At 43.3% G+C, this 25,501-nt stretch overlaps 1 protein-coding gene across 6 annotated transcripts in view; it reads left to right on the top strand.

Annotated features, from left to right (window-relative positions):
* Window positions 1-25,501, top strand: part of R3HDM2 (R3H domain containing 2) — a 172,514-nt gene that overhangs the window by 77,325 nt on the left and 69,688 nt on the right. For 4 of the 6 annotated variants that reach the window (XM_084836600.1, XM_084836598.1, XM_084836601.1 and 1 more), the window contains exons 2-3: window positions 21,922-22,118; window positions 23,969-24,010. In XM_084836600.1, the coding sequence (XP_084692726.1) occupies window positions 21,954-22,118; window positions 23,969-24,010 (207 nt within the window). In that variant the 5' untranslated portion in view covers window positions 21,922-21,953. Of the gene's footprint in view, window positions 1-6,089; window positions 16,754-21,921; window positions 22,119-23,968; window positions 24,011-25,501 lie in introns of those variants that run through there. The other 2 variants (XM_084836603.1, XM_084836602.1) reach the window with 1 other exon arrangement.

Genomic DNA, 25,501 nt, shown 5'->3' with positions numbered 1-25,501 from the left:
GAATGATGCAGGAGTCTCTCATTTCATGTCTTCTCCCCACGCTGCCTCCTTCTCTAGCCTTGCAGGGTCTCTGTGACTCCTGTGTCATCAGTTTTCTGTGATATGCTGTGCATCTACCTAGAGGGAAGAAGGGAATCCCCAATAAACATACAGCTCATTTGTGTCATTAAGGAATTTTCACCACTGGACTCTGCTGACAGGATTTTGCATTCATTTTAACTCCTGCTTGGCTTTGAAAATGGGAAGCCAAATGTTCCCCACAACCTCACTCATAAGCCCTGCACTTTTTTTTGGGGGGGGGGGTAAAGGTTTGTTTAGATCCAAGGAAAGGATGTTCACTGTTATGTTTGAGCAACCACTCCATTAGCTTGCTGGCTGTATGCCATTGAGCACAGTCAGATTAAACGGATGCCTTTTGGTTTCCTTCTCTGTTTGTCTTGATGGTCAAGTTGGGTTTTGTGTTGGGCTGGGGTTTCCAGAAGGGATTCCCCTGAATCTTATCTAGGTCTGCTTCTCTCCTCTCTCCACTGTCACCTTTTATATTACTGGTTAAATCCTCAAACTCTCTTTGGCTGAAACATGTATAATACACATTATTATTATTATTAATAATAATAAATAGGATAGAAAATGCAGCAGATGTTTTTCAGAATCCAAACTGGGCTAATTCATGGGCTTGGGGTGAAGAAGGAAACTAAACTGAGAGCTGCCTGCATTAGGCAGTTTTGTCATGGGTGAGGTTTGGCAGGGGTGGGTGGGTTGCTGAATGATAACTGCTTCAGCATGTGGGTGTTCTCTTCGGTTTTGTCCTTGTGCTTATGAAACCAATATTCAGCAAGGGAAGGGGTGGTGGTGAGTTGCTGAATAGCTGTCGCCTCTCTTTCCGTCCTATTCTTTTCAAGCCCCACTCCAGTAGATGGTTTCTTGAGTGCTGTTCTAGCCCAGTTAAGAGGAGGTTTCTTTTCGTTTGTTACCTTTCAAATGCAGGATGTTTTATTGGTGCATGCCCAGGACATTTAAAGTAAGCTGCAATAAACTGAGTCACTTGCAGCACCTTTACTTGTCTTCTAAAATGGCTAACATCTTTTAAAACAGAAAAGATAGGACTGAGTTGAGGATTTGGGTGCATGCGGGCACCTCCTGTTTTCCTAATAGTCAACATGTACCCCTAGCATTAGAATCCTTCTTTGCTATTCAGTGAAGGTTCAGTTTTGTTACCTCCCTATCCCACCCCCACTCCCAAAATCACTTTTAGTTTTCTGTTCATTTGGTATCCGACCTGTGCGGTGGACAGCAGAAGTCAATGAAAAGTTGAACCAGATCTATTTGTGAGCTTTAAGCTAACTTCATTTGTGAAAGAGATCCAACTTGATCTTCCTCATTCGCATTTTGTTCTGTGTAGCACAGGCAGTTCATCAGGCTTTTGAGAAGGAAAGAGTTAAGAGCTATTTTTATGGTTGGGCATAATTTTTTTCCATTCTGGAAACAAGCAGCTGGCCCTGTATTTGCAAGTGGCTCATAGCCCCCAGAATTTCCCCCCTCCCACCACTGTTAGCTGAAGGAATCAGGGCACTGGGCAAAGAGAACTGTGCCAGGGAACAGCAGTGCCTCTGCAAGAAAGGGTTAAAAGGAATTCCAATGCCGTGTCGCACATCTTGACATTAGAGGAGGTGGGTAATTTTCATGCTAGATTTTCAGGAAATCCCCATGGTGGACGGCCCCCTTAGTTGTTGCCAGGAGACCATTCTGACGTCACTGATGGCGGTTCCCGTCTGCATGTGGGAGCACTGAGCAGCCTTCAACGGGTAGCTGATATGAAACTGGTAAATACTTGCTTTAAAAAACAACCCCCACCCCTGTTCATTTCTCCTTAATGACCTTGTTTGCAGCCATGAAATTTGTGGTATTCTTGCTTAAAGTTAAATCTTGGACCTTGTGTGGTTTTTAATGTTAATGCCTTTCTGTGCCTAATGGCTAGATTGAAAAGGATTCTCTCAAGGATTTTACGTCATCGAAGGGGAAAGCCCTGGCTTTGTTTTGGTGCATCACCCCAATAGGAGGAGCATGGAAATGGCGGGGGGGGGGGAGGAAAAAGCAATGAGCCTTTTTATGATCCTTTGCAATCCTCAAAAATAAATAGAGAAAGCATAGAAAAGAAGCAGCCCAATTTCTCCCTTGTATAACCTCTAAAGGGATGGGGTGGGGGAGAGAGAAACAAAGTACAATGTAACAAGGTGCAAAATAACTGAAGTCTTCATTGTGATCTGTGAAACGAACCATGCTGTAAGCAAGGCCACCTGTCTTTTTTCTTTTTCTTCTTGCTTGCATATCAGAGCCTTGACAGCAACCAAAACATTTAAAAATAATTAGAACAAAACGTGTTCCTGTCTGGTCCTGTGCTCTTTTCCAGTGAACTAGCCAGTTTAGTCCAGGAAGAAGAGATGAGAGCTTTGCCAACTGATATGTCTTAATTACTTTCAAATCTTTAAGAATTACTTTGGCAAACATCACATCTGAATGGCAATAGTGTTGTCATTTTTATATTGAGAAATAAGAATTGCCATGCTGTCTTAATCAAAGGTTCATGAAACCCGACACTCCCCCCACCCTCACCAGTAGTAGCCAGCTGCATGCCCCACAGAAATTCATGGAGTGTCCCTTTCTAGCAGTGGTGGTTAGTAGTTGTTGATAGACATCTTCCATGAAGACTGTATCTAAAATTAATCCTAGGTGTAGACCCTCACAGCATCCAGCACTAAAAATCCATAGGTCATATTATGTCTTCTGGGTACCCATAATGGGCATTAACTTGGTTGGCTTCCTACATTGGCTGCATGTCTTTAGAATGAAACTGTGATCCTTCAAAGATGACATTGACAGAAATTCTTAGTCACAGTCTAATGATAATTGTTGATGAAATATTATCTGAAGTAGCCATCATGATGACGAACTTTTGAGATCACTGCATCTATTCTGACATGTCTCTCTCTCTTTTTCTCTCCCATATATACACACACAGACACACACACTGTGTGACTGCCAAATCTTGCCCTGATAGCTACAGTGAACATTAATATCCACTTACCTTTTGTATCTTGCTCACAATTCGCCCTGCCAGCTAAAGCTTCTCTCCCTGCTCCTCCTCCTCCTGCCTCAGGATTACTCATGCCTTTGTTGTCTTTGTTCACAAGTACTTCCTCTAGAGCAGTTGTAGGCAACCTGGTGCTCTCCAGATGTTTTGGACTACAACTCCCATAAGCCCCAGGCAGAATGGCCAGAGTTCAGGGATTATGGCAGTCCAAAACATCTTGGGGGCACCAGGTTGTCTACCCCTGCTCTAGAGTCTGTTACTCCAGGCAGCAGCTTGGACCTAATGTTGAGTTGGGTCAGGCTGCTTAGCAAGTGAAGCAGAAATGCTCTTGTCAGTTGCTCTTCCAAACGTTGTCTTAATATCTAGAAACAGTCTGTCTTGCTCTTTAGTCATCCTCTTCATTGGGTGTTAGGCAGAGCCTTGTGATAGACTCCACAGCAACAGTCACTCCCACCGTGGACTTGTCTGAAATCAAGACTGCAAACTTGTGACCCACAAAGCCCCCAAAACGGTTTGCCAGCCTTGTATTGTAGGCCAGCAGAGGCTTGTTGTACGTCTTGTTTTGCTTCCTGCTTAGGACTGCAGAAGTGTGTGTTTGTGTGTGTGTGTGTGGCGGATATCAAGTCTCTGGCAAACCAAAATACATGGGTAGTTGGCTGCATTTGGTTTGGTAGATCACAGGTAGTATAGACCTATCTCAAGGGAAATCACGTGAAATTACACAGCTGGTTAAATTGGGTGGTGGTGAACATAAGGAAAGTGCTGCTGGACCCAGCCAAGGGGTCATCTAGTTAAACATTCTGTTTCCAGCTTTGGCCAACCCGATGTTTCCAGGAATCCCATAAGCAGAACACAAGGGAACGCATGCAGAACACAAGCCCTCTCCTGTAGTTTGTCCCCAGCACCAGTTATTTAGAGGTATACTAGAAAGCCATCTCTTCTCTTCCACCCCATCCCCCAAAAGAAAAGAAAAAATATATAAAGAAAACAAGATTGGGGTGAATAATATGTGGAAGACAACAGAAGAAGCCAATGTGGCTTCACAATAAGCTTAGGGATGACCTGAAAACAAAAAAGGACACATATAGGAAGTGGAAAGAAGGCCAAGTAACAAAGGAAGAGTACAGGCAGATAGCACAGAATTGCAGGGATGGCGTCAGGAAGGCTAAAGCTGAGAATGAGCTGAGGTTAGCGAGGGATGTTAAAAACAACAAAAAGGCTTTCTTCAGCTACATGCATAGTAAAAGGCAGAGGAAAGAAATGGTTGTTCAGCTATTAAATAAGGATGGCAAAACGATAACAGATGACAAAGAAAAGGCAGAGGTGCTCAGTTCCTACTTTGGCTCAGTCTTCTCCCAAAAGAGGGTCTATGACCCCCCTGGCAAAGGTGAAGTACAGGCTGAAGGGGCAGGATTGCAGCTTGAGATCGATAAGCATATGGTCAAGGAACACCTCATTACTTTGAATGAGTTCAAATCTCCAGGGCCAGATGAACTGCATCCTAGAGTAATAAAGGAACTGGCAGAAGAACTCTCAGAACCGCTGTCTATTCTCTTTGAGAAATCATGGAGGACGGGGGAAGCGCCAGATGACTGGAGGAGGGCTAACATTGTCCCTATCTTCAAAAAGGGTCAAAAGGAGGAACCTGGGAACTACAGACCAGTCAGTCTGACATCAATCCCTGGGAAAATTCTGGAGCAGATCATAAAGCAATCCATCTGCAAGCACCTTGACAACAATGCCGTGATTACTCGAAGCCAACATGGATTTGTCAAAAACAAGTCCTGCCAGACAAATCTGATCTCATTTTTTGATCAGGTAACCTCCCTTGTAGACCGTGGGAATGCTGTAGACATCATATACCTCGACTTCAGCAAAGCTTTCGACAAAATGCCCCATGATATCCTGATGAGCAAACTAGCTCAAAGTGGGCTAGATGAAACAACGATCTGGTGGATCCACAATTGGCTACAGAATCGGACTGAAAGTGTGCTTCTCAATGGGACCTTCTCAAACTGGGGAGAGGTAACGAGTGGGGTACCGCAGGGCTCAGTCCTGGGCCCAGTGCTCTTCAACATTTGTATTAATGACTTTGAGGAGGAGGTGCAGGGAATGCTGATCAAATTTGCAGATGACACAAAATTGGGAGGGATAGCTAATACTTTGGAAGACAGAAACAAAATTCAAAGTGATCTGGATAGACTGGAGCGCTGGGCAGAAAACAACAGAATGACATTTAATAGGGATAAATGCCAAGTTCTGCACCTAGGACAAAGAAACCAAATGCACAGTTACAAGATGGGGGATACGTGGCTCAACCACACTACAAGCGAGAAGGATCTTGGAATTGTTGTCGATCACAAGCTGAATATGAGCCAACAATGTGATGTGGCTGCAAAAAAGGCAAATGCTATTTTGGGCTGCATTCATAGAAGCATCGCTTCCAAATCCCGGGAAGTACTATTTCCCCTCTACTCAGCACTGGTTAGGCCTCATCTGGAGTACTGTGTCCAGTTCTGGGCACCACACTTGAAGAAGGATGCAGACAAACTGGAGAGGATTCAGAGGAGGGCAACAAAGATGATCAGGGGACTGGAAACAAAGCCCTATGAAGAGAGACTGAAAGAACTGGGCATGTTTAGCCTTGAGAAGAGAAGACTGAGGGGAGATATGATAGCACTCTTCAAGTATTTGAAAGGTTGTCACAGAGAAGAAGGCCAGCATCTCTTCTTGATCATCCCAGAGTGCAGGACACGGAATAATGGGCTCAAGTTACAGGAAGCCAGATTCCAGCTGAACATCAGGAAAAACTTCCTGACTGTAAGAGCAATACGACAATGGAACCAATGACCTGGGGAGGTGGTGGGCTCTCCCACACTGGAGGCCTTCAAGACGAGGCTGGACAGCCATTTGTCAGGGATGCTCTGACTTGGATTCCTGCATTGAGCAGGGGGTTGGACTCGATGGTCTTGTAGGCCCCTTCCAGCCCTACTATTCTATGATTCTATGATTCTATATAGAAATTCAATGCCAAATCATTGGTACTATATAAGATGTGGCATACAGTTTTTGCTCTTTGAAATTTATTGTCCTTAATTCAGCTTTTTTCATGAATGAACCAACTCTCAGTTCTGTAGAGGAGTCCAGTCTTAGACTTCTGTGTGTTTATTCAGAGTTTACTTTATAGGCTTTCAGATTAATACTAATACTTTTATTTGGCTGAAAAAGGGAAATATTTCTTGGTTATTCTTCATAGAAGACACTGGCTGCCTTGAAGGCTGTACCCTAGTATTTGGATTTGGAATTCTTTAAGAGTAGAGTGGATTTCAAGGTTTTGGATTTTAAATGTTATTTTCTGTAGCTAGAGACTTATGTTAACACTTGTACAACCAATCTGAAGATTGATATCATCCCTGCATCATTCATGCAGGATGACAAGCTGTGCATTCAGACTGGAGGAGAGTGGTATACTTTTACTTTTTATACCCTAGTAAGCAGTTGGGATGTAGTGTGCAGTTAGCCCCAGAGCACGCCATAATAGTCTAATTGCATTAAAACCTTCAAAGTATGATAAGAATTAGTGTGCTAGATCATGGCTTACCCCCTCTACCCTCCACAAAAAGGCCGTTCCAGATGGAGGAGTTGAAGGTGTAGGGCATATTAACTCAGTACACGTATAGGGTGCTGATCCCCTTTAGTCCTAAGGGCAAATAGGGTGATCAGCAGTGATGGCACAGTCAAAATGCAACCGTATGCGTCATTGTACTTGTTTGGCCCTGGGTACTATCCCTTTACAGCTGACTAAAATGTATATCCTCTTGACAGTGGTGAAACCAGGATGCTGTGATGGCACTGACTGCCTATCACCAGATGATAAATCTTTTAATCTACCAAAAACTGGACCATCATGAAATCAGTATAGTGCATCATTATGACTTCAATGAAACTGCTCCAGTACCAGAAGCAATATGGCATAGCTGCTATTATACCAGAACCCCTTAGTATGCTATACCTACCTTTAGTCCCAGTTTAGAGTTGGCTACTACCTTCCTCTTCTGTTGTGATAAGGAAACAGGTACGTGATACAGATTGGTCTTGTCTAGACATGTAACAGAAACAGGTGGTAGAGTGGACTGTACAACTTCAGACCATAGCTGGATTTCCTATTTAAAATGCTTGCCTCTGTAAAACAACAGAAACAGAAAACCTCACAGCAAGGAATAGACTGGGTTGGAACCTTTATCTGTGTTCTGTTACTTATTTTTTACAATTTTGTTTTTACATGAGGGGACATTCAAAAGTGGGACCTCCACCTGTATTCTGATTTGATTCAGTCCACTCTACCACCTCATTCTGCTGCATTTGTAGACCACAGCATTGATGGGTATAGTTCCACAGGTATAACATCCACAGTTACAGCATTGGGTTGTGGGGAGCTTGGCTGGGACTCAACAGATTTACTAGCTTACAGCTGGACCAGAATTTTCCCTGCAAGAATCTAGCCATAGTTTATTTTTGCATAGGCAGCAGGAAACTCTTATCTTACAGCTGCGTCATATGCATACTGCATATACAGCTATGTGATGAATGCACATGTGTGTCTCTCGCCCATGTGTATGGGTCTAAATCCTAGACATGATTCCAGATTTCCCATTATAGGGTGTGTGCATGAAATAAGAACCTGAAAACCGTTGGCTAGTTGCCAGCCAATAGTTGCTTATGTTGATGTAATCAACAACTCTGCTTTATGTCTCTTTGCTCTGCCTTTTTGACACCATTGATGGTGCTGTGTCACAGGATATATTTTTAGGCAACCAGTTCCAGTGATGTGGGGATAACTATGAGCAGCAATATGGCATACGTCCTGATTCATAGAGCTTGCTTCCAACTCAGCTTGCTTCCAAGAATGTTCAGTGCTACTTACGTCACGAAATCCAGCTGGGCAAGTGAATCTACGGTGGCCATAATTTTGATGCCTTGGGTGGATGTACATTGTCACTGTTTGTTGTTCTGATTAGTAGTGCTGTTGCACTTAGATGTCAGAAGACCTCTGTGCTGGTCCCCACTCCCACCCCAAATGCTATTAGCATTCTAACAGCTGCTCTGAGAACAGAGTGTAAAGTGACTGTCTAGCCAAAGTAAAGTTGTCCAAGAAAATCTCTTCTGCCTTAGTATGTAGTCAGTGCAAAGATGGATGCAAGATATTCCAGCAATACCTAGATAAAAAGAAACAATGCTCCACTTAACAGGAGTGGAGCAGAAGTAATGTTCCTGTAGGGACCAGAGTGAATGTCCTCTTGTGTCTTTAGTTGACCATCGTTTAGGATTTGGTTCCTTGTGCCTTAAGGGGATCCTGTAGTTTTTCTAGTGCAGGATGAATCCTAGGCATGTTAAAGGATTCAGTTGTAAGGAAGAACTTGGAGTAGAGGGTGGGGAAAGAAGAGAACAAGCTCATCTGAGAAAATGTCTATTTAAGCCATGGTTCTAAAGTGTGAGGCAGACATCCCTAAGGAGGGGGAATAGTGTATACTTTAATTTAATGTATTATTTAAAATGTGTCTCCCACTATTAGTCCACAAACTTTGGCTGGCCTTGGTAGTGCCTTGCAGAATTCTGATAGCCAAGAGCTAGTAATTGATGCAATGCAATTCAAGTTACGGATACTTGAAATACAATTCAGGTATTGATTCCAGTCACTGAAGAATCTTTCTGAGCTTTGAGAGCTCCAGTACTCAGTACTGACTGGAGCGGCTGTCGGCCAGAGCATTGGTTTCTTGAGGAAGCTGAGTACAATGGTTCTCGAGGCTCAGTAAGATTCTTCAGCCACTGAAATCAATGGATGTTAACACATGAGAAGATTGTCCCTTGAGGAAGCTTTCCATTGTGGCTCTTGGGGGTTTAAAACACTTTTAATCACAGAATGCATTTTGCACAATCCTGGGGAGTGTTTCAGTTTAACCAGCACTGGGAAGCTGCAAGACTTTTATTGTATTTCAATTCTAGGTGAATTGTTAACATGTAAAATAGCTCTTGATGTGACCTATTTCAGGAAATTTTTTGTCATTGCATTCTGATCTTTGATAATTCTTTCTACATTTTATCTTTTTTTTTATTAATGACTTGTTATCCCTTGTGGTTCATTCATGGCTTTGGGAGCTAGCCATGTTTTGTGGTTGTCTCAATGGTCCTGAGTTCTGGCTCGTACAAAGGACTTCAGAAAGTGGAGCGGGTGTCAGCGTCTTGCTTCATGTTCAGGTGAGACACTCTGAGGCAGGAGGTGGCAAAAATCATGGTAGCTGCTTCCAAGTGCCTCCAAAGAATGGTGCAAGGTGAATGAATGACCCCACTCCTTGCTCTCAAGTTCTGGAAGACCAAGATGGGTGAAAGGGGGGAGTGGCTGGGTTATTTTCTTCCACTGTACTGGGCTTTTGGGATAGCCAGAAGCAGCAAACTTCATTCATTCTAATTACTCCTACAGCCTAGCATGGTGAGAGAACAACCCTTCCCTTTCCTTGAGTTCTCTGGAACCTGGGGAAAGGTAGAGGTAATTTAGCCACCTCAACCTGAGCTTTGGAGGCATTTGGAAGAAGCTAGAGAATGTCTCCCAACTTGGTGTAAAGAAAAGCTAATTCCTTCTCTCTTATATATACTTATTCTCTGATTCTAGTAACTTATGTATGTACTTTGTCCCCACTCCCCAGAAAAATTCCTGCAGATGGCAATGATACAGGGAGGGAGAAGTGTCTCGCTCACCCAGCATGTAGTAAGAGATCCCTGCCCTCTTTGAGTTCCCTGCAATGTGTGGGGAGCTTGTGTGAGAGAGGGATCTCCCGTTTTGCCCTCATCCAGAAATGCAGTCACACAGAAGAGATCCTGGCCACCAATGGCAACATGTTGAGTGCATTTATGGAACCCTGTATCTTGCTCTGAAGATCTAAAATGGATTCTCAGGCTAACTTACAAGTAGTGAAAGCATACAATAAAAATACATTAAAAACTACAAAACAGTGATATAAACGAAATTCAGAAACCAAATGAACCAAATTCAGCAAGATTAGCCAAGGTTGCAAACACTTTATAACTACAGGGTGGGGACACTTGAAGTAGGTCCTCCTCTGAAGATGTTGGACTGCCTAGGGGTACATATGTGAGATGAACTTTGAGTTACAGGACATTTAGCATTTTAAGCTTTACAAATAGCACTTTGAAGTGTGCTCAGAAACAAAGTATCTGTGTTATGTGCTCTCAGCAGCCAGCTCCAATTAACAGGTCTGGTCACCATGTTCTGGACTAGATGTAGCAGTTTCTGAACACTTCTTCAGACACCCCCTGACCCCTGGCAAGTTGTAGTAATCCAGTACAGGTGTTACTGAGGCAAGAAGCAAGGTTTCTACCTGTCTCCCTCTCACACCCTCCTAGTTAGTGGCCTGGATCCAAAAATCCTACTGTGGAGTTTTAACCAACCTTCCTGAGCTAGTTTTTGGAGGACATGAAGGTTTTCAGATGGGAAAGAAGATTGGCAACCCCCCATCCCCCTCCACACACAAACACAGCAGTAGAAGTTCCTTCTGCTCACACAGCAAGACCTTTGGACTGAAGCCAGTTTCCTGGCACCCCAAACTGGGCAACATAGCAAATGGGGCCCTGCAGATTGTATGCCACTTCCTCCCGCTATTCAGCCAACAATAGTTTCAGGACTTGTTAGTGAGATGGTCTACTCAGTCCAAACAATAAAGAGTTTTGTGGCACCATAAAGGCTAATAAATTTGTGATGGCATTAAGTTCAAGTAATTGACAAACCTCTGCTAGTAAAGTGTGTTGCCTGGTGTGGTAAGTGGCAGTGATGCATGGTAGGAGTTGCACGCATTTGCATTATGAAGTGATAATTGCAGTTACCAGGTGAATAACGTGACATGGGAATGTGTGGCTAATTCCTTAGAGGTTGCTTATTACCAGCTTGGTGCCTTGGAACAGCTAAATAAAGCCAGATTATTTGTGGGAATTACTAGAGTAGTCTCTTAGTCTCTGAGACAGAGATGGTGTCCCAAATTATTCATACACCTTTAATGGATCAAATTGGCAACTCTGTGCATGAGATCTCTGCAGCTCAAGAGCTTGTTGCCCTCCTGTGCAAAAGGTTCTTTCTGCAAATCCTTTTCTGAAGTATCCAACTCTCATCTTCCTCCATTGCTGAGGTGTCCTAATCCCTCTTTTCATTACTCATTTGCCAATCCCTGACTATCCTCCAATCTATTTTGGTTGTCTTAACAACAGGGTGTAAGTCCTTCGGGAATGGATGGGCCTGTTTCCTTGTCCAGTTGAGCAGCACCTTAGTAAGACTGGGGCTTGGTAACTTAGTATCCACCTCCTCCTCACCTGTTCTGCAGGGTGGAATTCTGAAAGCACAGTGCTAATACAGGTGCTCTCTGGGCTTCTTCTCTAACTTCTAGACTTAAGGCCAGGACAGGTAGCTGGCATGCAGGAACCTAGGACACTGCTATAATCTGTATTGTGTGTGTTTTAGAATACTACTAGCAATTGAGAATAGCAGACAAAGCTGTGAGTGGTGTGCTGTGGGGCTCATGCCTGCTGGTTTAAACAGCTGGGGCATGCTGCAGCTCCTGTGGTTAAGCACTCAGCAGAGGGGAGGGATGGGCTGCTTGTGACTTTGTTGATCTCCTCAATGGTATCACCTACTCACTGCAGGCCCATGACAAATGCCACTGTTGCCCTGAAACTCTTGATCTCTAATGCAGTGAAATGTCAACTAGTGTCAGGATTTGAGCCAACATCAGCCTTAGAGATGTCAGGCTGAGTTTCGGCCTTTGTACCACCAATCATCTTTGGCCAAAGGGGGGAATTGCAGAGAGGCCAGCTGAGAAAACATCCTTGCACCCTTTGGATAAAGCGGGTCAGGCAATATCCTCTGACCACTGTAAAATTGCCCGAGTCAGGTTTGTTCATTGCTTTGAGCCAACTAGGAGACTGTTCTTGCTGTTTATAGATGGCCTTTGCCTCTTTCCCCCTTTGCCTCTGTCTTACCTCCACCCTCAACTGTATAGGAGCTGGGGTTGGCATTTTGCTAGCTTTCCCTACATCAGCTAGCAGAAACCATGCACTTCTGTGCTTTGTATTTGAATGTTCAATGTGCTGTATGCCTGACCACTTTTGACAAGAGAAGCACCCTGCTTGCTTTGAAACGGTGCTGCACGACAGACACGTGCAGCAGGTTTTGGTTTAAAAAAAAAGAAACTTGGGAACATAGATGATAATAATAAAAAAAAACCTTGTCGTTGCTCGTAGTGATAGAGCCTGTTGCCATGGAGGCATGATTCAGATTGGCTGACCCAGAGGCCAATGAGCAAATAGAAAACAAGAACATCGTCATTTAACCTTGCAGGATGTACTAATTCAGTGAGATGTGACGTTAATACCAAAACCTTGTGCAAGAGTTGTAGAACTGAAAGACTTGAGCATCAGAAGAAGGTTGCTGTAGCCTGTGTTTTTTTCTTCTTCCACCTGCTGAGAATTTTGTTTTGGGAAGAAGTGAAACAAAACCCGTGTTTTCTGCCACCTCTCGATTGGATGAATGGACACGGTGAAGGCCCAGGTAGTTGGTAGTCAGAATCAAGTTTTTGACTGCTAATCTGCTGTGAATTGGCTGGCCTATGGAACTGTGTGCTCCCTCCCTCCCTAAAGCAACTGGAAACAGTTTGCTCTGTATTTTCTCTTTTCTTTATTTTCACATTTCTTTGGAACAAGAAGAGGGATGTAATTTTAATTTCATGATTTTCTCTTAGGCTGGATGGTCGAGCAGCTGTTCTAGGCTTCTCTCTCGACAGTTGGAGGCAACAGTTTCTTGGTTCTGGAAGATACATTTTCTTGCAGAGCAGCCGTGATTTGACCATGCATTTATGTGACTATTGTAGGGCCAATCCATTGTTAGAGTAAATTCACAGCCCCCCCGCAATAGGTAGCAGAACTTAAAACATAACATGATGTCATGATGTTCTGTTTCCTTCCACTCATGTTCCACCGCTTTGGCTGTCAGGGGGTCGGAGGAAACCCAGAAGAATGTAATGACATCAACTCCTGATGTAACTTCAATTAGCTGTTAATGGATCCACCACAGTGGTATTTGGTGGCAGAGGCACTTTAGCATAATATTTAATTTGGCCCTAATGTAACTGTTTATGAACCCATGAGGAATATAGGGATATTATACAATAATGTGTAGTGTCTATATTCCTAAAACTGAGGGTGGTGAGGACACAAAATTCAGTATTTGGTGAATGAAGAGAAAATATAGTCAAGCGTCCTCAGAACCTCTTTCCATATTTCGCTTTCTGCACTTCTTTTTTGCAATTTGGTGGCTCGGGGTATAGGAAATATCTTCTTGGCAGCTCTTCCGGAGCAATCTTTGTGGCAGTTATTTCTTCACTTACAATAAGTTCTTCTCACCTGAAAATGTGCTGCTTCTTCTGTTCTTTTCCAACTGCTATCATCTTATATTAAAATAAACATCTTTTGTTTTGTGGGTTAGAAACTCTGCCCCTGAATGATACTGACAACTTTGCATTTTAGATATGGCAAAATGGATGTCTAGCTTGCCTAAAAATGGGCCTGATACTGTAATTAAATAAGGGAAAACACTATTGGCTCTTGAGTAACATAAGCATCATGGTCATCTATTAAACTGGGATTTTAACCTCCTAATAGACAATCTGGCTATCATTGTTTTTTTGTCAGGTATCCCTGTTGCCTTGTTCATGGCACGTGCAGCACTGGCCATTGGTTTTTCATGCCTCTCAACTTCAGAAAGAGCTGAAGATGATGAGCCCATGCCCTTGGCATTCCAAGGAGACCTACACATATATCTCCTCAGTATGAATTGAAGGAATGGACAGGAAGATTCCCTTTCATTACCCAGTAATAATGGTGCTGATGCTGATGAGGTTGAACTTCATGTATATTTGCTTCTGACCCCAAAGGAAGCCCTTTAATGACCACATAGGGAGAAAATCAAGTAAAACTCCTACGGAACAGAACATTTCAATTCCATAGTATCTTTTTATTTTTGCAATTTTCGTCTATCAGTCTTACAGAGACTTTACCTCCCTCAAGAACCAGGCCCTTGACATTGGCAGGATGGTGATGTTGGTGTTGGCCTGATGTTTGAAAACCGTTTCGATTGTGGGCACAGGGAGGTTAGGCTACCATTAGCTGTATTAGGTCCCAAAGAGAGAGCTTGATTTCCTTTTTTTATCACTTTATTTGGGGATGAGCAAGGGGAAGGAGCAATGCCTGCTTGCCTTCACTTCAGTCACTGATCAAATAATAGTGGTGGTGGTAGGGGAAGTGTAATGCGAGGGCCCTTAATGAAATCCATAAGCCCCAGTCCCTGACTCCTCCCTGTTTTAGCCAAAAAACATGCCCCCTGCTCATCTAAAAGCAGTAGCTAAGGAGGTCATCACACAGGATAAGGGGGCCAGGCCCCTTCTGAACCCCTTGTAATTCAGCACTGATTTTAGTGGTTCAAGTGGGAGAAAACCAGTTTTGTCTGTGCATGGCTGACGCTGCCTTCACTGGCTTCTTTCCACCTGGCTTAGCTCTTCCAACATAACCAAACTCACATCTCTCCTCTGCTACCCCTAGTGTGTGTGTGTGTGTGTGTGTGTGTTTTTCTTCCTTCCCTGACCCAGATTTTAGCTTGTGGCTTCCCTGATGCTCTGTCTATTTAATTCATTTTATTTGCCTGGTGAAAGTGATTAGGCATAGCCTGTCCATCCTAGTCGCCCACCTCTTTCTTCCTTCCTGAACCCCATGAGCTCCGCAAGTCCTACTTGCCACAGTGGATCATGTTAGCTACCTCCCTCCCCCCTCCCACGCTTGTCTTGAGAGTGTGAGGCTGATTCATTCATACAAAAAGGAAAACCTTCTGAGAAGGAACACCGCCCTCCCACTCCCAGCACAATATACAATACTGCTGCTTTTAATTTGAATGCTGGAAGAAATAATTCTGAAGGTGTTCATTGTATGTATGATAGCTCTAAACATGCTGATCAGTTTCTTGTGAATGAGGAATGTGTATAGCTCAGTTCCTTCAGCTCTCTCCCACTATGAGTGGGGAGGAAGTATAAGTCTTTTGCGGCACTAAAACCTGGGCAGAAGTACCACCCCTTGCATCATCACTTCAGCTACCGGCATTGAGTTAGTGTGTGGGGGAGGCGGCAGGGGAGTGGGTGTTGCTTGTCACATTTAGGGGCACTGAAGGTGACAAATGGTAGCTGAATTGTGTTATGAAAAAGCTGTTTACTTTCAGCACTGCAGCTTCATTGTGAATTTTGTGGTTGTGCAATTCTGTTAAGGCTGAGTGTGTGTAATAAAACACTTGTTTGCCTTAAAACCCCTCAGCATAGTTGGTGGCATGAAACTAACTAACTAAACATCCCTGAAATAAGGCAGAGTAATTTGGCAAAGATATGAACCAAGTGGAAGTTGTTTTTCTCAGCCATGGATTGTGGAAGGAGGGACTTGGCTAGTTGTGATATGTTTGTTTGTTTGTTTGTTTATTTAATTTACAATATTTGTATACCACTCCACATCAGAGATTTCAGAGCGGTGAACAACAAGATAAAAGAATAAAACCCCATAATTAAAACATTGTAAAAGAACAGATTCTGAACTTAATAACCCGCAGCTGGCCATCCAGATGTTTTAGACTGCAACTCCCATCGTATGCCAGTGGTTAGGAATCCTAGGAGTCATAGTGTAAAAGTTCTGGAGGGTAGTGAGTTGGGGAAGGCTGTCCTACAGGATATACTTCTGCCACTGATATTAATAGACATTCTTGGTGGAATGGGTCCCCCCCCCCCGCACTCCTTAAGTGTGTGAATCTTCAAAATTCCATACCAGTTCTAGGCAATTGTTTGACTAAGTAACTCTGTACATTACCATCCTACAGAGGTCTGGTCTGGAGACACTTCAGGCTATCCAAGAGTTAGCTACAGCTGGATTAGATTAATCCCAACCACAGCTACCACCATCCCTTGCTTTTGGACTTGAAATTTAACATAGATTGGAATTGCCACTCTCCACACAAACTTGCATTGTGCCTCTCTAATTCCTGCATGTGTAAAAGGCTGACCGAAATAAGTTATAACCAATCCACTTGTAGGTGAATATGCATACATGTTTAGGAGTCCCTTGGTTGGAGAATCCTAGAATCAAAGATAAAATGGCCTTCCAGTCTAACTTCTGATGCAAGACAGGACTATAACATCTGCTCTGCTGGATCAAACCAAAGTCCATCTAGTTTCCAACAGCAGCCACACAGAGAGCTCTAGGAAGTTCATAAATAGGACATGATGGAGATAACCTTCACTTGTTGTTTACCAGATGCTAAGGGTGATCGAAGAGAGAGAGAAGGAGACTGACTCTGAACCTAGAAGTTTCACTTGGTTGGGCTCATCCATCTATCTCCTCGCAGATCAACTTTTGCAGTCCAGACTTCAGTATGCCACAAGCAGAGAACAAGCACACTGCATTCAGATGCTTCCCAAGCAATAATGCCAGGCGATTCAAGCAAGTGAGCCAAGCCACTTGCTGCATGAGGACACCTCTCATCAAAGCCCCAGCTCAATGGTCAGACTTCCAAATATGGCAAGTTCTAATAAAAGGATATTTTATTGGAGTGTAACTCTATGCTATCCTGCGCCCTATATGTATATGAGTGGTATCTAATGTTTTCCCCTTCAATCCACCTCCCCACAAATTATTATGTCATAAAACCAGATTGAGTTTGTAGAGGGTAGATGTGGTTTGCAGGGGACAAAGACTAAGTAGCTGTTAAAATGTGCTATCCTATCAGCTTTCGTGCTGCAATGGTGGAGGGGCTGTGGGCTTCGAGGAAGGGAGAGCATCTACATAGGGTCTCCTTCCCCTGCTTCCCACCACCTGTAGGTTTAGGCTGTAGTGTAATAAAAATCCTGTGAATCCAGTCTGAGGAGGAACTGTGAGATACAACAACCTGATGTTGGCTGGCAAGGCACAGTGCGAGATTGATCAGCTGTATCTCTCCCCCGCCCCCCAGTTAGTGATTTTTAGTCCATTGTGCCTGTCAGCAAGGAGGGAACCTCAGCTGAACCCATCATCCTCAGTTTGCTGCTCTGCATGGCGCGTTGCCTAGAGCCTTGCTTGTAGGATTTATGACTGTCTTTTTAGTCTCTCTATTCCAGAAACAAACTCCGCAATGGTGGTAATTGAAACAAAATGGGGCTGAAATCTCTCTCTTTTGAGGGTGGAGGGGTGGGACACCACTTGTGACTAAAAACAGATAAATAAAAATCTTGTTGAAATCCCCATTTCTGGATTCCATTCTCTTCACCCTGAAGCGTTGCTAGCATTGGAAGCAATTGCCTTTCAAACTGGGTGTGTGTGTGTGTGTGATTCCATATTATTGAACTGTGATTATTGTGAGAGTTTTTCAAACAGTGAGCTGAGGAAATCCAGGTTCTGCATCAAGAGATCACAATAACATCAGGTGAAATGATTTGATTTACATAGAGTTGATAAGTTGGTACACTTTTATTATGAGCCTGACATTTGGAATTGTATAATAATAGAATAGTTTGTTGAGACAGATCTGGGTAAATTAGGGGCACTTTAGGGGCACTAGAGTGGTATGTGATGTTAAGGAAATATACAACCTAACCTGCCTTGGATATTTCCTTAACAGTGACTACAGGCTGGGATTGTGGGCTGTATAGGCATGCTGGTAATAGTCTTGTCCCTCAGTGATGAGAGCTAGAAATGGCCTTCCTTGGGTTTTGTGGTGCACTGTTTTAACCCTTTGCTGCTGATTTTATTTTATTTTGGTTTTATTATGTGCATTATTTATGTATTATGTTTCTACACCACCTCTGTGAAGCTGAGCAAGGTGGCTAACAAAAATATCAGAAGATAAAAACACATAATCAAATAAAAATAGAGTGAAACATTTAAAATGACCCTAAAAACCATAACAACAATGTAAAAAGCCAGGTTAAAAAGACGCATCTTGAACCCCATCCTCAGTGTGGAAGACTGGGGACGAGTCACAGCCAACATATTATCATTGTCTACTGTTTTGCAATTTTTAATTTACCTGTAGACCTCCAGAGAACTCTGGTTCTTAGGCAGCCTATAAGTACAATAAATAAATAAATAAATAGATAAGCCCTGACCATGCTGGCTGGGGCTGATGGCAGTTGTAGTCTAAATATCAGGAGGGTACCAGGTGGCCTACTCCTATTTCTTGGATCACTTCTAAAAGATACAGAGTTTCAAATATTTAATGGAACATTGGGATGGGGAAGCAAACATCCAAAATCTGTCTAGAGCTAGGTTGGTTCCTTTGATGATGATGTTTCAGTCGTTGAGTATTTTGATAGAAATGCAGGGGCATAAGTGCTTGAAATGAAATTCACACTTGAGGCAGAAGGTTGTGTCCAAAAGTCTACCCTGACAGATTTGATAAATCAGGGTTAGGCAACCTGGTGCCTTCCAGATAATTTGAAGTACAATATGCATAATCCCTGACCATTTGCCATGCTGGCTGGGAGGAGCTGTAGTCCAAAACATCAGGAAGGCACCAGGTTTCCTGTAGTGGCAACAAGAAGGAGGAGGAGGTAGCTCTTGGGGCTTGCAGTGTCAAAATCAGCATTTTAAAGGCTGAAATCAGTATGTAGAACCTGATGGACTGACAACAGAAAACTAGTGCAGACCTAGGAATACTGGTGTAAAGTTGCTCTTGTGATCCACTCCTGTAAAAGTCATGGTGCCTTATGCTGAGCTATATTTAAGGCCTTGGTCACTTCTGACCCACAAACTGCCTTCTTTCCTTTCCATGCTACTCATGGAGACGATAATACAGAAACAGGAAGTATTCCCAGCCCTGCAGTTGAAGCCTGTTGTCTGTACAAGCAGGATTAGTCTGCTTCCTTCTACTGTTCACACTGTTAATGGAAGTTGCTTCTCAAGAGCTAGGAACAAGGTGGCTGCTTTTTTTGTGGCACAATAAGGCAGCGACCATAACGTTATGGTTAGAATTCTCTTAGAATTCTATACAGTGTATGGAATCCTCATATCCTTCACACACAGGTGTTCTAACACTGGGTATACAAAATTGCACCTGTATGCTCTCTGTCAATTAAGCCTGAACAACTAACTTTCATTGATTCCATAGTCAATAATTAGAATTGTCACTTCACACATTGGTGTGGGCTAGTCTTCCCTTTTGAACATAGTGATTGTGGCAGTGTACCTAAGGAATATTGGCTATCCCTTAAAATGTAGTAAATCATTTTCTATGCATCTCCTGTTAATTATACAACAACATGGGCCCAGTTTGTCCTGAGGTTCTATTCTCTCAGCATAACATAATTGCTAACCCAGACATCTCCTCTCCCCACTCCCGGTCGAAATTGTCTGGAAATCAGACTTCTGGTTCGTAATTGGTAATTCTACATTGGTAATTCATAGGGCAGTGGCTGTAAAATAAGCAATAATGCATGTTCAGAGCTCAGCAGCACTACAAATTAAAGAGAAATTACTTTGAATTAGGCTGTGAATATTAGTAATTCCAACGCAGGGCCAACACTCAATAAATCTTTGTTGTATCTGACTGCTTTTCTATTGAGTTCTGGCAAGTGCTTAATAAAACAGGTTGATAAACATTGTCTGTGCCTTTTCCTTTCTCTGCCTCCCAATCGTCATATAACCAGAGTTCTCTAAGTAAGCTCTCTCGAGAATTAGCCAGGCATATACAAGTCACTGCATTCTCACGGGGCTCTCTTGTGGCATTCACCTGTTTTCCCACAGTGCAGTTGCAGATGGATGTGCATTGTATACCGTGTTCCTGTGTTTCATAGATAGATGCTGCAATTACAGTTGGCACCGAATTTCACCTAGAGCAAACTTTCAAGGCAAATTTGGAGATTCCTGTTGAACCCTTGAGGAATTTCAACTGGAATAACTTCAGTAAGACTAGCAATGTTTCTCAGGAGGCCTCTGCACAAAATTTGCAGTTTTTATTTATTTATGTATTTATTTATTGCTGAAAGTGAAATTTTGAGCTGCATTTGGGAGTTTCTGCTCAGGTGTTAATAGCCAAGGGATGCACTGAACTTTCAATGAGACTAGAGCCTAACCTTGGCTAATTAAAGTTCTGCAGAATCCTCTGTAGCCTTACTTTGGTTTTAAGGGTGGTGTATTTCTGTCCTAGTCCTTAAGTCTTTGAGACTTAAGCTTTGTTTTTGCTAAAGTCAGATTGCCCACTTGGAAGGGTCTGCTTTAGCTGTAGATTCATTTGAAATGTGGGCATTGGAAACAAAGGCTCCCATGTTCTACATAAATGGACTTAGAAGTGTTTGATTCCCTGTTGCCCAAAGAGTATCTTGTCTTGTTTGCAGTACAATGTAAGATGAAGCTAAGCAAACATCTCTGTCAAATTTATTGATGCATGTTTGTGCTATTTGGTATAAACCACCTGAAGCCAGGGTCCAGATGAAGTCCCTCTAGAGTTTATGCACCTTGATGCCGAGGTGAATTAGTCCAGACAAGATAATGAACTGGTGTGGCCAAATATAGGCAATACTGAATTTAGCTCTTGGAGACCTGGGTTTGAATTCTTATACAAAACATTAGTCACTTAAATCATATGATTAACCTTGTATGGTCCCCTCTCCCTTTTATTTCAGTATGCCTTTCCCAGACTAAAATGAAAATTAAGTCCCAATTGCTGAAATGCATAGCTATGCTTGGGAAGCTTTTTTTCTCATTAGGGAGGTTCACCATAACATAGACCCTTTAGAGAGCTGGGGAAATGCCTACCATTACGATGGGTGGTGTGTGTAGAAGACTTGTATGTTTCAAGGACACCTGCACCATGAGTTGGCACAGCGCATTTCTGTGCATACTTTAACATGTGTTGCACATAGGGATGGCAGAGAAATCCTCTGCAGATTCAAATAAGGCCGGAGTCTCAAAAATCTGACTTGTGAAGTCTCCAGCGGACCAACCCCACTCACTCTGGGTCCATCAGATTTCCTGTGGGGCGGCTCTCCTCCATTCTAAATGGCACGATTGGCTAATGGTGGCTGCCATTAGCCAATCGCAGGAAAAATATGGCTGCAAATTGCGTAGATTATGGCATTTGCGGCCGTAAAGCACTTTCTTATATGTAAATTGCGGTGTAAATGGCTAACCGTGCTGCAGGCCATGTGGCAGGGGCTCTCACAGTGGTTAGCACTAATCACCCTGCAGCATGGTTAGCCTAACCACCCTTCCCCAGTGTGCATCTGAAGAGGATCATTGCGTTAAAATGAATTATTGCATTTAATTTGACTTTAGAAACAAACACACAAAAGCTGCTGTGGAGTGTCCTGATCAGGATGGGGACTGCAGCAGTGGGGGAGCTTAACCTCGCCCTCCTGCAGTACTGATGAAAATCAACTCCCTGATACTATTTGTATTGGGGGGAAGTTCCCTGGTACCCATGTGAGCTTCCCTCCTGATGCAAGTAGCAGCTGGGGAAGGGATTTTTGTCCGGAAAACAGCAGGGAGGAAAACAAACTCTGGATGGAATGTTGCATTTTTTCACCCCAGCAAAGGACATGAAGAGAGATGGAAAGTGCAGTGTCAAATCTCCAATAACAGGAAAAATGAACCCTGTGTAGATAATTGCATGGCTTCAGCCTGGGGCAAAAAGGGAAGAAACAGAGAGTTTGGTAAAAAGATTAATCTATATTCCTGGGTGCCTTGACCTCCATCCCTTCTGTCCCTGTCTGCAGGTGTCCATCACTAACGCTGCATCGTGCTGAAGATGTCTAATAGCAACACGACACAGGAGACGCTGGAGATAATGAAAGAGTCAGAAAAGAAGCTGGTTGAAGAATCTGTGAACAAAAACAAATTTGTATCCAGGTCACCAAACAAAGAGGAACATGAGAAGGATGGGGAGGAGAGCAGCACACGGCAGGAATCTCAGGTAACTGGAGGAAGATCTGTCACATACACGGTCAGAGTAGTAGGCCCATCAAAGCCCAGTATTGACTGGCAGTTGATCTTGGACTCTGCTTTACCTCAGTTCTTCCCAGCACTGCTACTGAGTTCACTGAACTAGAAATTCCAGAGATTATATCCCAACTCTACTGTCCTCAGCTGCCTCCAAATCTCCTGCTCCCTTAAACTGCTCAACTTATTCTCCCTTGTTTCTTCCCATGCCTGGAACTCCCTCCTGGAACACCAGTGTGGTGCCACCTCCCCCCATGCACAATCTTCAAACCCCTCCTCAAAACTCAACGATCCCATAAAGCCTTCAGCCTAATCCTGTAGTCCTCATCCCCAAACTGGTGGAGTCTTAAGTACTGCATTTGTTCACACATTTGTCTTTGGGTTACTTTTGCCTTTTCCATTCCTCCTCTCTCGTGTCCTCCACTGTTGACATTTGGATAGTAAGCTCCTCAGGGCAGCGGCGTCTCTGTTTTCATACAGAAAATGTCGTGCTCATTAAAATAATAGCAGTAATAAACAGTGGGGCTTCAACTATATATGATGCCAAGTTCTACAACAGAGTTACACATCCATCCTCTGAGTGCAGTGCAAACTTGTTGGTGTTAAACACGGCACTGTGACAGTCTCTGTTGAGGTTATTCTCATGCTGTCATTTGACTTTACAGTGAGACATGCTAGGCTATTGTAGGAAAGCTCTTCCAGACCAGTTTTCTTTTCTTCCTTCTGTCCCATAGAGGAGTCCTCTGGACCTATTTCACTGCAATCCTTTGCATTAGTATTCAGTACTAAGTCCCATTGAGTTCAATGAGAATTACTCTCTGATACGTGTGTGTAGGATTGCCAGCTTAGTGTGGCCACGATGGCGTCACCTCTTATGTCCATTCAAACTGTAACCCCCACCCCCCAAAACAGGAACATGTCTGAGCCAGTTTGTATTATGGCCGCACAAGTCTTGCTCAAAGTAACACACAACAATTAACAGACAAGTCCTGCCCTGAGGATCTTGCAATCTAAAGTTAAGTAGTGCAAAGAAAACAGAGAGAGGGGAGGTATGAAATAGGCATTGGCATGCAAGGAACCAATATAAGCAAATGTGGTTAAATGTAGTTAGATTTCAGCTTGGGGATGATAACTATGACAGGAAAGATGGGCTTTGAGGATGGAGTGGAAGAAACAGAGTACACCATGACTTAAAGAGAACTCAATTTTAGGAGTGTGTTTAAATCCCTAAAACTGGATGATTAAAATGGATTTGGACACACCATGTTTCTCTAGTTGAGTTCTTTACTTGACCTTTAGATGTTTATGGTAGTTTCCTGCCACAGGTGTTTCTGGGTTTTGCTCAAATTTATGTAAAATGAGTCTTTTTCATTACTCTCACAAGATAAAATGTGTCATGGAAGTGATAGCAACATGATTTTATGATGTGAACTTAATCTGCTAACACCAGACCCTTTTTCCCTCAGGATCATTATCTCTTTTGTGTTCAGAAATAGTCATAAGATTTCAGCAGCTGTATAGTTTCCCACTTGTCTAGGGGCAAACAGCAAATTCACCCAGGCAAACAATTAAGTGGCAGATTGCACTTTCCCTGTGTCATCACCTACCTTCACCCTTCCCATCTCCTGAGCCTTTCCTGCTCTTTTAAAGCTGGGAGTGGCAAAAACGCATCTCAGTGCAGTGAGCTGAATGTTTGTTCCATTCCACAGAGTGCATTTGGATGATGCATTTTGATTTCTTCTAGCAGGTATTTTAAATTGCACAGAATGCATCGAGTAGCATTTTCACCTTCTTCCCACTATTTTTTTTTTTGTTTTTTTGCAGAGGCGAACATCTAATCATGGGCATGCTAGAAAAAGAGTCAAGGTAAGAGACTTGTCCATCTTCTTTTCCTCCATTGTACTGTGTGATGCTGCCGGGCTGGGACTTGAAGAAAAGCTTGCGTGACTCTGATCCTATTGCTATAATCCTTGGCACTGAGCCTCAGACGTTTTCCTTTCTATCAGTGATCCAAAATTGACTCGTCTGCTACCTCATTTTTAACCTTCTTGCTCTAACTTTCCCCCTTGTCCATAACTGATACAAGAGCCCAGCATGCCAAAATGGTTGTCTTTTATTTCTAGGTCTCGCGTTCTTTTTAAGATCGCCTGAGGGTAGGGATGCTGGAGAAATCTGCCGCGGACTCAAATGAGACCGGATTCCAAAGAATCCGACCTCTGGAGTCCACGGCAGACCGGTTGCATTTACCTCTGGGTCCAGAGGAGTTCCTGTGGTGTGGCTGTCCAGCTTCCTAAAAAACATGATATGCTAATGGCGGCTGCCATTAGCTTATCGCAGGAAAGCTCCAGCTGTAAATGGTATATTGTATTCCATTTGCGGCTGTTAAACACTTACTTTTAGCTAAATACAGCCATAAACAGCTGTAATAAAGGTAAAAGGAAGTGCTTTACGGCTGTAAATGGCCTAAAATACGCCATTTATGGCTGTAATTTTCCCATGATAGGCTAATGGCAGCTGCCATTAGTGTGTCATGTTTTTTTAGAAAGCCGGAGAACCGTTCCGCCAACTCCAGCAGACACGGCAGGGCTCCGGAGGACTCTGCAGGGCCCCAAGTGGCCTGAATTGCCTGCAGCAGGACACCCCCCCCCCCCCAAGACCAGACAGTGCAGGGTTCGTACATCCCTACCCGAGGATGCCTTCTGAATAATACAACATGCACCACAATCAGGGCTGGAGCCGCCATTCTCAGTGGCTATCACCCAGCTGTGAAACTGCCTCCTCTGGGAGTCTAATGGAAACCTGTTTATCTTCTGTAATTCATGCAAGGACTTTATATTTGGGCTGGTGTTGTGTCCAGGCTTAGTCTTACTTCTCACTGAGGTAATAAATCTGTGTCTGGGTTGTACAAATTCACACTGCAGGTGGGGGTTCATGTGCCTAAGTGCCCCTCCGTACAAAACCTTCATTGCACATAAAGAAGTAGCATGCTGGGAGGAAGGCTGTACTAGAACCCTTTTCAATGACACACCAGTTCTCTGTATTTTGGAGCATGCCGGAGCGGGGGAGAGGTATTAAGGAGCATCCAGGCATGTGATACCCTCTCTGCAATCTGAAATGGTACAGCCCAGATACAGGTTTACCACCTTAGCCCATGGCCATAAGTTTGGGGATGGCTGGGTTTTTAGCATTTGTAACCTTTTAGCTGTTTTAGGTAGAATTTGCTTTATGATAATATAACTTTGTTATTTAAACTTTTGCTATCTGACCCAAATCTTTGAGATTAAATAGCTATAAAATGGTACTTTTTCTCTGTTGGCTTCCTTATGTCCTTGCCATACACACCTTTAACACTGGGGA

Source organism: Heloderma suspectum, chromosome 2 (genome assembly GCF_057233095.1).
Source record: "Heloderma suspectum isolate Gila_16-S chromosome 2, 16-S_ref, whole genome shotgun sequence".
Classification (NCBI taxonomy): domain Eukaryota; kingdom Metazoa; phylum Chordata; class Lepidosauria; order Squamata; family Helodermatidae; genus Heloderma; species Heloderma suspectum.
Note: the sequence above shows the minus strand (reverse complement) of the source record. Positions and strands in the feature narration are given on the sequence as shown.